The sequence below is a fragment of the Callorhinus ursinus genome, unplaced genomic scaffold (genome assembly GCF_003265705.2).
Source record: "Callorhinus ursinus isolate GAN/ISIS: 27379988/994484 unplaced genomic scaffold, GSC_fseal_2.0 scaffold14, whole genome shotgun sequence".
Taxonomy (NCBI): Eukaryota; Metazoa; Chordata; class Mammalia; order Carnivora; family Otariidae; genus Callorhinus; species Callorhinus ursinus.
Genome location: NW_027397076.1, coordinates 25,727,889 through 25,740,849, shown reverse-complemented (window position 1 = coordinate 25,740,849; position 12,961 = coordinate 25,727,889). Strand labels below are relative to the sequence as shown.

Here is a 12,961-nt window from a genome sequence, read left to right as displayed (position 1 = left end):
ATGGAATATTTGGAATGTATGGGGCTTAAAGTATATTAACGTAAGTCAATAAAAAAATGACTCATTGTTTTAATCCCAAATTTGTTTGCTTTTATAAGTACTGCTATAGCTGCTTCTTTCACTATAAAATCTGTTATGAATAGGATAAATAATAACATTGGAAACCATCTTTCTCTGAGTTTCTTTAAAATCTGAAGCTATAATCATATTTCCACCCTTTTCGAGATATTAAATGTAATGATTCATTTTATCATATTAAGATGATTCACCTAAAATGAGAAATAGTGGTATGTGGAAATGTTGAACAGAAAACTCTAGCTCTGCTTCATTTTTTCCACTTCTTTTTGTTAATGTTTTTTAGAAATCACTGTTTTGCTCTCCTGGGGATCCCTTTACTGGAAGGGAGACATTTAAGTGATTCCTAAACTACCATAGACCCTGGGATGTAATAAACATGAATCCTACAGCTTTGTAGATTCTCTGCATTCATAGGATTTGCCTTTCTAGTAGAAGAGAAACTATGCGTCTTTGTGGATGTTAGCAAATTCCTTTGATTTTGAAACCTACTCCAGGCAGTTAATTTAGTGGGAAAGTTATAGTGTCTGAATTGCTATGAATACAGAATGTTCATGAATTGTGGGAGGTGTCCTGCAATTGCATTCAGAGCTCTAAAGTGCAGAAGTAAAACAGCCAGTAATTTCCAAGCAACACAGAGCAGGGCATGAAAGAACATTTTAACTGCAATTGCCTTCCTCAGTACCACACTGCTCACTGTTATTAAAGCCATAGGTCTCTGGCTACTGTAACAAGTAGGCAATAGCTGATCAAAACCAACTTGTACTGACTAATAAATCTTTCCACTGTATTCAGTTTTTTAAAAAAAGTCCTCTTTTATGGGCCTGCATTTTTCTTGGACCAGATCCAGTTGTTGCTACTGGAAGTGGGGCTTGTCTGACTCTTGATGTGTGCGGGGGGGGGGGGGGGGGGGGGAGGGGGGGGGGGGGGGGGGGGGGGGGGGGGGTGGGGGGTGGGGCAGGGGGGGGGTGGGGGTGCCCTGCAGGCAGTGGCAGCGTCCAGGTGGCTTCTACTCTGGTGCCTGCCAATTTCTCAGCCTCCAGAAATTGAACTCCTGTCCCCTAACGGTGTTTGTTCACATCTTTATAGCTTCGCAGGAGTGATTTGGTCGCTTTGCTGCTGTCTTGGGAAAGGGTCAGGACAGCTTTCTTTTCTTCAGCATCTCCTCTGAGTAAAACTAAGGGTGACACATAATTGTAATCATGTTCCTTTCTAACTATCATATGCAGATTTTAGTATGATCTTTTACTAGCCTTACGACATCACCGGGAGGTAGACAGTGGGACAGATATTATCCTCATTTTAGACATGGGTGTCTAAACATCTTTCGTAGTGACACAGCTAGAGCTCACATTTATAACCTAGTCTTTTGTCTGTCCAGAGAGAAAGAAATTATGGCCTAATCAGTCTCTGTGGGGAGATAAAAAGTAGCCTCATATGAAAAATGTCAAGTAAAGCCTGCAGACTCCATAGGAAATGCTGGGAGGGCAAAGTTGGGATCTAATCCCACAGTTCTCTAGGGAACAGGAGTTATATCTTCAATGTACTTTTGTTACCATGGGGATTCCTAATGGAACAGTAAATACAGACCATCCTGTATCTGGGAATGGAGACATATAAGAGTTTTACATTCCAGAGTGATCCGGAATGTCATCTTCTACAGTGATGAGCATTCCCTTCTTTTCTTATCTGTTTAAGGATTTCTCAGCACCCCCATGCTTCCCCATCAGCGCCCGTGCAGGGGATCACTTCTGTTACTTCTCTTTCCCCTTAAGATTGGTCTCTGAGGAAAGACATTCTTTGAGGGTAACTCTTGATTCACAGTTGGACAGGTTGCAACAAAACTTGCCTTTCACTCTGCCTGAAAGAGTTGGGAAAGGTATCACAGAATGGTAACATTTTATCTTGGATTTGAAGGAGGAGTACAGACACTAACCAGCCTATGTCTCAGTATTTTCAAGTCTTCCCCTCCTCCTGCCAGTCTAATGTATCTTCATGTTATTGTAACTATAGAAAATAGTTTTCGTTTTCTGTAACATCTCTGTGAGGTAGACGGTAGGACAGATATTATCCCCAGGGCATCCATTTTTCCAGAAGGAATAGGATAATCGTTAGGATATTCAACAAGAAAAATGTTAATTTGGAATTTTGTAAAAAAAAAAAAAAAATCTGCTCTAACTCATATACACCTAACTTCTCTCTGGAGCTTATTGCTGCTCCTGTTTTATTTCACACTCCCAATTCTGGAAGCCTCTCTTCCTGCTTTTCTTTAGGACCATTATATGGCATCTTTCAAGGTTCCTTTTTTAGACTCCTTTTCTAATATTGAAATTGCAACATCTGAATTTTTAAAATGTATCAGACTTTATTAGTGAAGAACAGATAGCATTCCCTCATTTTATCCTACTAAGTACTAATTGCAATCTCCTATCTTGCTCTCCAGCCTGTTTCTCAATTAGATTTGGGGATATTGAAGTAGTTTTCTGGGACATCTCAAAAATGATCAGGAGGCACAGATGCCATTTCCAGCAGATCCGCACCTTGGCTTTTAGGTGTGGGCTTAGTTTGAGGGATAAAACTCTCTTCCAAGAGCTCCTGCTGGTACAGAGTCTAAGGACCTGCTATAAAACTTGTCTGACAAACATCTTTATGTTATTTCATTAACTTAATGGAATAGACATCATTCATGACAGTCTTTCTCCTTATCTATATTATAAAAATACTAAGTTTCTTATAGTACCATTATGCCAGGATCTTCATGTGTCTGAGACCGGAATTTAAATCTTTATATCGTTAATGTCTAACACAGTGACTGAGGAATACCAAGCATCCAACAAATATTGACTGAATGAAGAAAATAAATACATGAGTTAATGCACGCATGCATGCATACATGAATGAGTGAATAAAACATAATTCCTCTGGTATTTTCTTCTCTAACTTTCATATCTTCATTGCCCCCTCACTGGCTACTTCTATTCACATAGTCTCCATCTTAAATCAGCCTGCTTCTCTGCCTTAAATCAATGACATATTTTTCCTTCCAGTCTTCCACAAACTTTTAAAAAAGTGTAGTCTAACTTCCTGCCTCCACTTACTTCCTGTTTACTTTTTAATCACTCCTGTTATTGTCTGCTCCACACCACTGAAATGGCAATCCTAAGAATACTCAAAGTATCTTAATCACTAAATTCCCTGACCTCTATTGAATCACTTTCAAACAAAATCTATGCTTCTATGACTTTGTTGAACACTCAGTCATTATTAAAATTCTACTGGAGTGGCTCCTAAGATACTATCTTTTCCTAGTTCTTAAACATCTGATTTTCTTTTGTTTTTGTTCCCTGATCTTATTTCTTTGGTCCTTAAAGAAGAATAGCATTTGCCCTTGAATTTTTCCTTCCATTTCGTGCATTGTCCCTGGATCATATCCTTGGTATGTTATTCTTAATTCTCAGGGTCTATAGGTCTATACAAACTTATGCAGACCTTTCTCACAGGAGTGAGAAATTGTATAAAAATCCCTACTGTCCCTGTTCTTCAAAAAATTTAAGTAGGTGTTTAAAATGTTGTGCAACAGCTGAAAAAGCCCATGTCCTTGAAGTTCGTTAATTACCCCCCCAGAGGATGGCTACCTATACTTTAATTCTCTAAGCTTTAATTAATTATAAGAATATAATCTATCTGTTACTAATTTTTGGTACCATAGTCCTCTCAGGAAGTAAGAGAAAAGCCAAATTATCAGGGCATCTTCTTTTTAAGGACAGAGGTTGCAGATGTAACCAACTTCTGGGAAGTTTAAAATGTTCCTTTTCTCTCTAGTAACACCCTTACCAGAAAATGCTGCACTCTCCATCCCATGTACACACACTGACTGAATCAGGTACATACTAGGCCACCGGGAAAGTCAGATTGCATGCAGTACCCAAAGTACTAATTCATTTGGATTATTAGTGCAAATACTTAGGCATCTCTACTGCTGGGGGGATCAAAATTTGTATAAAATGAAAGCGAAGCTTATTGAACAGTAGGTCCTTCTATATGCATAGTTTTTAATATGGGCAATGTTAAGTGTTTCAGGATTTGGATGGGCATTTCTGTATACCAGCAATCAGATGGAGCTAAGAAAAAGTTGCTTTCCTTAGACGTGGTGTCCGCATTCTAATTTGCCTCAGACCCCAGCACTCTCTGATGTCCCCAAAGCTGCCTGGGTGTCAGTTGCCATTGATTATCATAGTTACCTTTTGTTTTTCTTAAGAGTATAGTTTAAAAATATCACCATGAAAAACAAAGGAATATATATCAGGATATATTTGGGGGAGGGAAACAACTGAAAATTACTCATTTAATATGTGAACAGAACCCATCTCCACTGAGATTATGGTCGAGGTCTTTTATTTTACATATAGTTGGCTTCACTCATTAATGTTATCACTTCTGGCCCAGATTGGCTTTTGATTTACCATCTACCATCCCTTCTTGGTGTCCTGTTCACCTCTTTATCCTCAGCATCTTGAAAAGGATGCTGAATTGAATGTGTTTTGGTGGCTGCCATATTCATATTTTATTTCCATGTTTAATTACCAATGATTTACACTTGTTTGTAAAATATTAACAATAAAAACAAACTGATGAAATGAAATTATATACATAGTGATTGAGGATTGACCTAGCAAAGTCAGTTACAAGGACCCAAAGGGATCATCTGCCTCAGCCTACTGCCTTCGCGCAGGTTTAGTGATGAACCGCAATAGTAACAACAGCAGAATCTCTGTCGTTCTCTTTACAAATTGCTTTCATATGCATTTTATGCAATTACATGAGGTCCAGAAATGCAGATGTTGCATTTTTTCCTCCATCATAAAATAGTACAAAATGAAGACCTCGCAAGGAGAGGACCTATCGGGAGGCTGGGGATGGTGGAGCTGGGCTGCGGATCCACCTCTAACGGCACTTTCTGCCTGATAGAACATGAGACTACAGTTCAGAGCCTCGGAGGCCTAATGTTGGGGTGGAGGATGCAGGATGTTGCCTCATGTGGGCAGTAGCCATGTCTACTTTGTTTTCAGTTTTCTCAGAATCAGTACTGTGAAGTCACTGCTTCACTTTGTATTTTTTATTACGTGAGCCTGGAGAGGGAAGGTTTTTGGAAAATCCATAAGTTTTACAGCATCTGAATTTCCAAACTGTAAAACATCTGAAAATGTTCTTGTGTCCAGAAAACAATTGTTCATTTACTTGTATCAAGATAGACAGATAAAGATGAAGCCCTTGCCAAGTGTATAACACCTGTTTGATACTATGGAGGAAAGCAAAAAATAGAAGAGCAAATTAGTTGGAAAGAAGGGTGTATCCTATCTTATATTTTATATTCACAAGTATCTCCATGTGTTCATCAGACGAGAAATCACATAGATTGGGATGGTCATGAAAAGGAAGAATACAAGAGGGTGTAGTGAGAGGGAATTCCCTGATGCAGATTGATTGGGAAGGTAAGATTGTTCCTGGAATGTTGATTTGGAGCATTTCATCACACAGAGATGGGCAGAGGTGGCAGTTAGGACCTTGGAACTTCAAAAAAAAAAAAAAAATATTTGCCTATGGTAGAAGGATATTTGTCCTAAAAAGTAATTCAGTGATGCATTTGTGGTTCCTTTTTGCAGATGTTATGCTTCTTATTGAAACAGTGATTGCTGCTAATATCTATTTGAATGCCAGCTATATATGCCTTTTGTGACCTTTCCAGAAACTACAGTCATCCCTCAGTGACGCTGCTATGTCATGGTCAGCTACTTCAGCCTCAGTTAGACATGATCTGTCCAGTAGATTTAGGGGTTATATTTCAATGTGGGATTTGACTTGCAATTATCCATCACACTAGAAAATTATTCTAATCAATCTATCTTTATTACCACTTTGATCATAATTCTAACTGCTCTGTTTTTATATAAGGTTGCCATTACCACCTGGGGCTTTTTCAGGACTCTGGAAGAATCAGGAAGCATTCAAGCATTTATACTTTGAAAAATTTCCTGTAAGAACTTTATTATACTTTTCTTTAAACCTTCCAAAGTACTTCTTTATAGTTCTTGCCTATTAAATTGAGCACTCAGTCCTGGAATCATAGATAACAATACAACTTTTAAAGTTTATCTGGACCAAGTTCTAGATCTCAGAAATCAGAATGACACCCCAGTGATCGAAACAAGTCATTTTTATATTTATTTTTCAGTCTCTGGACATAGACATTTCTGTTTCTCTTAGCACATTTTCCTGAATTTTAGCAGCCCTCAATATCAGGAAAGTTTTTATTAAATTAAAGACTTTTGGGGGGCTATCTCTGTTCTTTCCTGCATTGGATCCCTCTGCAGACTGAGAGCACCTGATCAGAATTGTACCCTGTCACTGGGACCCCTTAATCTATGCTATGTGAGCAAAGTTCATTTGGATTGCCCACAGTTTTATTTTTCCATTCCCTTACCTATTTTTGACATTCGTTCCTGAATGTTCTCTTGGCTTTTTAAATTCCCATTTTAAAATACAGATACATGCTCGACATGGTGTTCCTGTAGCACAAACTCCAGTCACCTGGATGACAAAAACTGTTTTTGTCTTGTCGTTTACCTGTTTCTCCACGTCACCGAGATGTGTTTTGTGTTCATAACAGCACTTTACTGATAATACACATCAGGTCCCACCATCATATTGCTGCTGTCCTTTGACTTCTATTTCTTTCCGAGAGATTCTTGGTTCTCATCATGCAGTAGGTGAAAAAAAAAAAAGGTCAGAACTTCATTTAAAAACAAAAACAAGTTTCAGTGTTTAACATTTTATCTTTATTATTTGTGAGTGAAGGACAGGTAATCTAATCAAGCAGACAAATGACAAGATTTAAAATAGCTTCCTTTAGAAAGAGATCTTGGAGTTAAATGACCTCAGTAGCTGAGATTAAACAGGCCCCCGATGGATAGAGTGTGGCCAGGAAGATTTGTTAGTAGAGTTGACTCCAGGTCAGCCCAATCTATCCGCCCGATGGGCCACCGTTAAATCATCAGAGTACTGATATGATTAATTACACCTGACAATGGCAAATAAGGTGTGCCTGTGGTTTTAACATGATCACCTTTAACACTGAAAGCTCCTTCAGAGTCTCAGTTTATGGTTAAACTATGTGGAGTGACTCTGTATATATATTCTTGCCGTGTTACCCTGACTTCAAACTTCTCATCTAAGGGCTTGATCACAGCACAGAAGGGTTGAGTAACTTGCCTATAGTTTAGAAGTGATGGAGCTGAAAATGGAACTCATAATGGCCGGTTCCACCGTCCGTGCTCTTTAACTGTACTCTAGGTTTTCTCTCCAGTAGTAATTGCAGTAAGAGCTGCCAATTACTGAGGGCTTATAATGGGCCAGGGCCTGCCCTCTTTAGATACACTATCTCGTTTATGCTTCACAGAAGCCTTACAGGGTATAGTCCACTACCCTGTTTAACAGATGAGCACACTGAGTCTCAGAAAGAATAAGAAGCACAAATAGTGACTCATCTGGATTGTTCCTAGAGCCCATGCTTATTAACGTAAGTATCAAGATAACTGAAAAGCATTAGAAGTAGTATTTGTTTCTACTTATTCTTCTTGATTCTTCATTTCTGTTGTGATTTCTGGACCAGTGAAGATGTGCTACTACTTTGAGTTGATTAAAAATTAAATTTCACCCCTATTATTATATTTCATGGAAGCTAGAGTCTAACCCAGATTCATGTTAGTAAACTAGCTCTCTATTTTGTAATTATTTATGGAGAGCTTTAAAGCTTTTAAAAATTAGTATAATTAAGGAAGAAATCTATAAAAGAATTACTTTGCAATACCAAAGTATATTGGAAATATTGAACTGTTATTTCTCCATTAAAAAAAAAAGGAGTTCATAAACTTAACAACTTTCAAACATTTAACTTGAATATATATATAAGAATGCTTAAATTTAGTCCTGGCTATTAGTGGAGCAAAGAGATTCTAGTAAGTTATCAAAATCAAAAGGAGTTTAATTCCATAGCCTAGTAATGAAAAAAGTCAAATGCATGCAGTAAATCCATTTCTATCAGATTTTATATTATAAGAAACCTAAATGATTGCATTACCTAGCAATACATGCTAATTAAACATTATCGGTTCTTATTTTCAGGGATACTATGACACCATGGATGCTGGTTACATGGATGAAGAAGGCTATTTATATGTTATGTCTCGAGTTGATGATGTGATAAATGTTGCAGGTCACAGGATTTCTGCAGGTGCTATTGAAGAGGTATTGATGAATATGGATTTTCTGTTCCTGGTAGTTTTTAGAGACAGAGCTGAAGTCAATAATTGAGGTTAAGTCAGTGTACCTGGAAAATTACCGTACCCTTCATTTGATGTAGAGGCTAGGTTACTCTTGTATCTCCCTCACCTCACTTCCTCTTGTGTAAATCCTCCTATTCTTCTCACCTCACTCCCTGATCTCTGTCTGGGTGGTAGGGAGGAATTTTAAGAACCTACACATACGTGTTATTTATAGGAGAGCTTATATACTTTTGCTTCTTGATCCTTGCTACTTCGTTGCCTCTAGCTTCTTGATTTTCTCTTGCTTAATAACCTGGTTTGCATATCGTCTTTAACTGGTGTGAGATTTAAACATTTTATTGTACTCTTAAATCCTGAGAATTTTCTTCCAATGTAAATACATTGTCACAAAGTCCCCAGAAGAGGTTTCTTTTATAATGTTTTTTAATTTGTATACTTACATTGAGTAAAATCCACTTTATTGTTGTACAGAACTATGAGTTTTTATACTTGTATAGATTCTTGGTACCATCACCACAGACAGGATACAGAAAAATGTCAACACTGCCAAAGAATTCTCCCAAAACATTGACCTTTGTATTCTGACCCTCCCCATCCCTGGTGACTACTGATTTTTCTGTTTCTATGTTTTTGCTTTTCTAGACTGTCATATAAATGGACTCATACAGTTATGTAACATTTTGAGACTGGGTTATTTCATTTAGGAAAATACATTTGCGATCCATCCAAGTTTTTGTGTGTATCATAATTTGTCCGTTTATATTGCTATGTAGTATTCCACTTGTGGATGTACTAACCAGTTTCTGTATCCATTCATTCACTGAAGGATATTTGGATTGTTTCTAGTTTGAAACAATTTTAAATAATTCTGTTATATACATTCATGTACAGGTTTTGGGGCAAAATTTGTTTTTATTTTTCCAGGATAAATACCTATAGTGAGTTGGCTGGGTTATGTAGTAAGTGTATGTTTAAGTTTTTAAGAAACTGTCAAACTGTTTTCTCAGTGGCTACACAATTTTACATTCTCACCAGCGGTGTTTGAGGGTAGAAGTTTCTTCTCATCTTCATCAACACTTGGTGTTATCATTATTCTTTATTTAAACCATTCTATTAGATGTGTAATGGTATCTCATTACTTTTAATTTACTTTTCCATAATGACTTAATGATGTTGGGCATCTTTTGACATGCTTGTTTCTCATCCACATATCTTCTTTTGTAAAATGCCTGTTGAAACGTTCTGCCCATTCTTTGGAAATTGGGTTGTTTTCTTATTCTTCAGTTTTGAGAGTCCTTTATCTGATACATGATTTGCAAATATTGTCTTCCAGTCTGTGACTAGTTTTTATATTCTCTTAAATGTGTCCTTAACAGAGCAGAAGTAGTTTTCATAATGTGAAATCAAATTCAGTTTTTTTCTTTGACAGATCATAATTTGGGCATTATATCTTAGAACTCTTTCCTAACACAAGGTCATAAATATTTCTCCTTTGTTTTGACGTAAGAATTTTATAGTTTCATTCTTTACATTTGCTTTATTGTTTTATATTTTGTATCAGTTTACATTTACATTTTGAGTTCTCATGTGTGTGTATGGTGCAAGATGTAGGTTGAGGATTATTATTATTTTTTAATATGGATGTCGATGGTTCCAAGAATCAATTATTGCAAAGACTGCATTTCTCCTTTGAATTTCCTTTGCACCTTTGTCCAAATCAGCTGACAGTATCTGAGTGGATCTATTTCTAGAGTCTCTCTTCTGTTTCATTATTCTACATGTTTATCTTTTTACCAATACTATTCTGTCTTGATACTATAGCTTCATGGAATGCCTTAAAGTTGAATAGTAGCCACATTTGCTCTTCTTTTTCAGAATTGTTTTGGATGTTCTAGTTTCTTTACTTTCCCGTATATATTTCAAATGAATCTTTTGTAGTTACAATGGATTTTTATTGGGACTGATTAAATCTATAGATTCTTTTGGGAAAAATTGATATCTGATCCATACTGAATCTTCTAATCCAAGAATTTTGTATGTGCCTCCGTTTCTTTAGGTCTTTTTTGATATGTTTCATCAACATTTTACACTTTTTAGTATACAGATTTATAACTAAGTATTTAATTTTTAAGCTATTGTAAATATAATCTTTTCTTAAGTTTTAGTTTCTAAATTTTCATTGCTAGTGGGTAGAAATACCATTGACTTCCTTGAACTGGTAATGCATTTTTTTATAGATTCTTGAGATTTCCTATATAGAAAATCCTATTGTCTGTGAATAGAGATAGTTTTATTGCTTTCTTTTTAGTCTAAATGCCTTTTATTCCTTTTTCTTGCCTTCTTGAACTGGCTAAAACTGCAGTATGATATGGAATAACAGTGGTGAGAACCGACACCCTTGTCTTGTTTCTGATCTTAGGGTAGAAACATTCAGTACCTTACCATTAAGAATGTTGTTTCCTAAAAAAAATAAAACAAAAAATAAAAAAAAAGAATGTTGTTTCCTGTAGGTGTTTCCGTAGATAAACTTTATCAAGTTAAGATGTTCATTCTGTTCCTAATTTGATGAGGTATTTTAAAAAATCTCAAATGAATGCTGAATTTTGCCAAATGGCTTTTTATGCTTTTATTGATATGATCATGTGTTGTTTTTTTTTAAGGCTTTTAATACATGAATTGCATTAATTAATTTTCAAATGTTCAGCCTTGCATCACTGGGATAAACCTTACTTGGTTGCAATGTATTGATTTTTTTTTTAAAGATTTTATTTATTTATTTGACAGAGAGACACATAGCGAGAGAGGGAACACAAGCAGGGGGAGTGCGAGAGGGAGAAGCAGGCTTCCCGCAGAGTAGGGGGCCTGGGGCTTGATCCCAGGACCCTGGGATCATGACCTGAGCCGAAGGCAGATGCTTAACAACTGAGCCACCCAGGCACCCCTGGGTGATTTTTTTAAAAAACATCTATAGTAATTTTCTTTGTTCTGAAGTTGGTTATGTGTGGTAATCACATAGCCATTCCATTTTTTTGGAATAGCATTTGAATCATTTATTTTTTGCCATCCTTTCATTTGGCTCATTATGGATCCATACAGATCCATCATCTGGATCATTATGCTTCCTATGGACTTCTTGTAGATAGCGTACAGTTGGGTCTTATTTTTATTTTTATCCAATCTGACAATCTTTATCTTTTTAACTGAGATCATTTACATTTAAATAAATTATTCATATGTTTATATTTATGCCTATCAGTGTATTAGTTTTCTTTTTGCCTGTTTTTCATTCCTCTCCTATACCCTATCTCCTATCTTTTAAGTCATTTCATTCTTTTTTTGTAGCTTCTGTTTCTTTACTGAAAACTTCTGTGTTTCCTTTTATTCCAAGAATGTTTGCCCATTCTTCTTGCGCCATGGCTATTGTTGAGTTTTTAATACTCATCTTTGGTTAATTTTATACTGAATGTGCAAATGAGGTGTTATGGGTCAAAGACAGATTTCTTTTAAGTGTGTCATCATCCTCTTAGGTTCTAGCCTCCGTTCGCACAGAAGTGCTAGACACTTCATAGATGAGAGATGAGGAAGATAATTTTTGTCGGCTTATGAAGAGCAAGGAGTCATTCATCTTCCACCCTCATCAGAAGGTCTCCTTACAAACATAAGGGCCTTATTCCAAATTCCAACTCTTTGATATGTAAATAAAATCTCTCCAGGAGCCAGATAGCCCTGTGTGTCTCAACTCTTACAACTTAAAAATGTTTCCAAGTTCTGAGGCTTCATCTTTTTTTTGACATGTAAATACCTAGGAAGCTACTGAGCCAGTCTCCCCAGCACACTGTGAGTTTAACCTAGGGATCTAGTCTAGTCCAGACTTTAATAATTTTGCCCTCCCAGGGAAATTAGAAAAGTTTTATTATCCTTTCAGATCAGAGCAATTAGCCTGACAAACAGCTATAGATCAAATTCTCATGGTATTTGAAAATTCTCAGGAGGCTAGAGGTTTTTAGAGGAGTAATGAGGAATCCAGGAAAGTTTTATCCCTCTGCCACCATTATAATAGCTGCGTTAAAATTTTTGTCCGATCATTCTAATATTTGGGTCATCTTGTCATTGGCATCTATTGATTGATGGTCTTTTTTCTTAAGAGATGTTTAGGTTTTCCTGATTCCTTTTATGTCCGGTAACTTTAGATTTTTATCCTAGATATTTTGAATATTACATTATGAGATTCTGGATCCTGTTTAAATCATCTGGATTTGTGTTCTTGTGATTACTTATTTTAGTTGAGAACAGACCACCTGTCCTTATTCACTTTTTGTGGACTGTGGTTCCAATGTCAATTTGATTTTCAGTCTTTGCAGTGATATGTGGTCCATCTCACTTGTGTCTCTCCCAGAGACCAATCTGAAACTTGAGTTAAGTGTTCAGAATCTACACTGTGCTGAATCTGGTTGGATTCATGCATGCACGAATCTGGGGCAGGCTCAGGACTTCATACACAGATTTAAAATATCCCTTTCTCCAGCTCCTTCCTCTCCATAATC

The 12,961-nt window shown here is 36.6% G+C and overlaps 1 protein-coding gene across 1 annotated transcript in view; it reads left to right on the top strand.

The window, feature by feature from the left end:
* The window catches only part of ACSS3 (acyl-CoA synthetase short chain family member 3), a 150,889-nt gene that overhangs the window by 125,615 nt on the left and 12,313 nt on the right, over positions 1 to 12,961 (top strand). The window contains exons 12-13 of the mRNA XM_025881249.2: positions 6,028 to 6,109; positions 8,257 to 8,379. Of these exons, the coding sequence (XP_025737034.1) occupies positions 6,028 to 6,109; positions 8,257 to 8,379 (205 nt within the window). The remainder of the gene's footprint in view (positions 1 to 6,027; positions 6,110 to 8,256; positions 8,380 to 12,961) is intronic.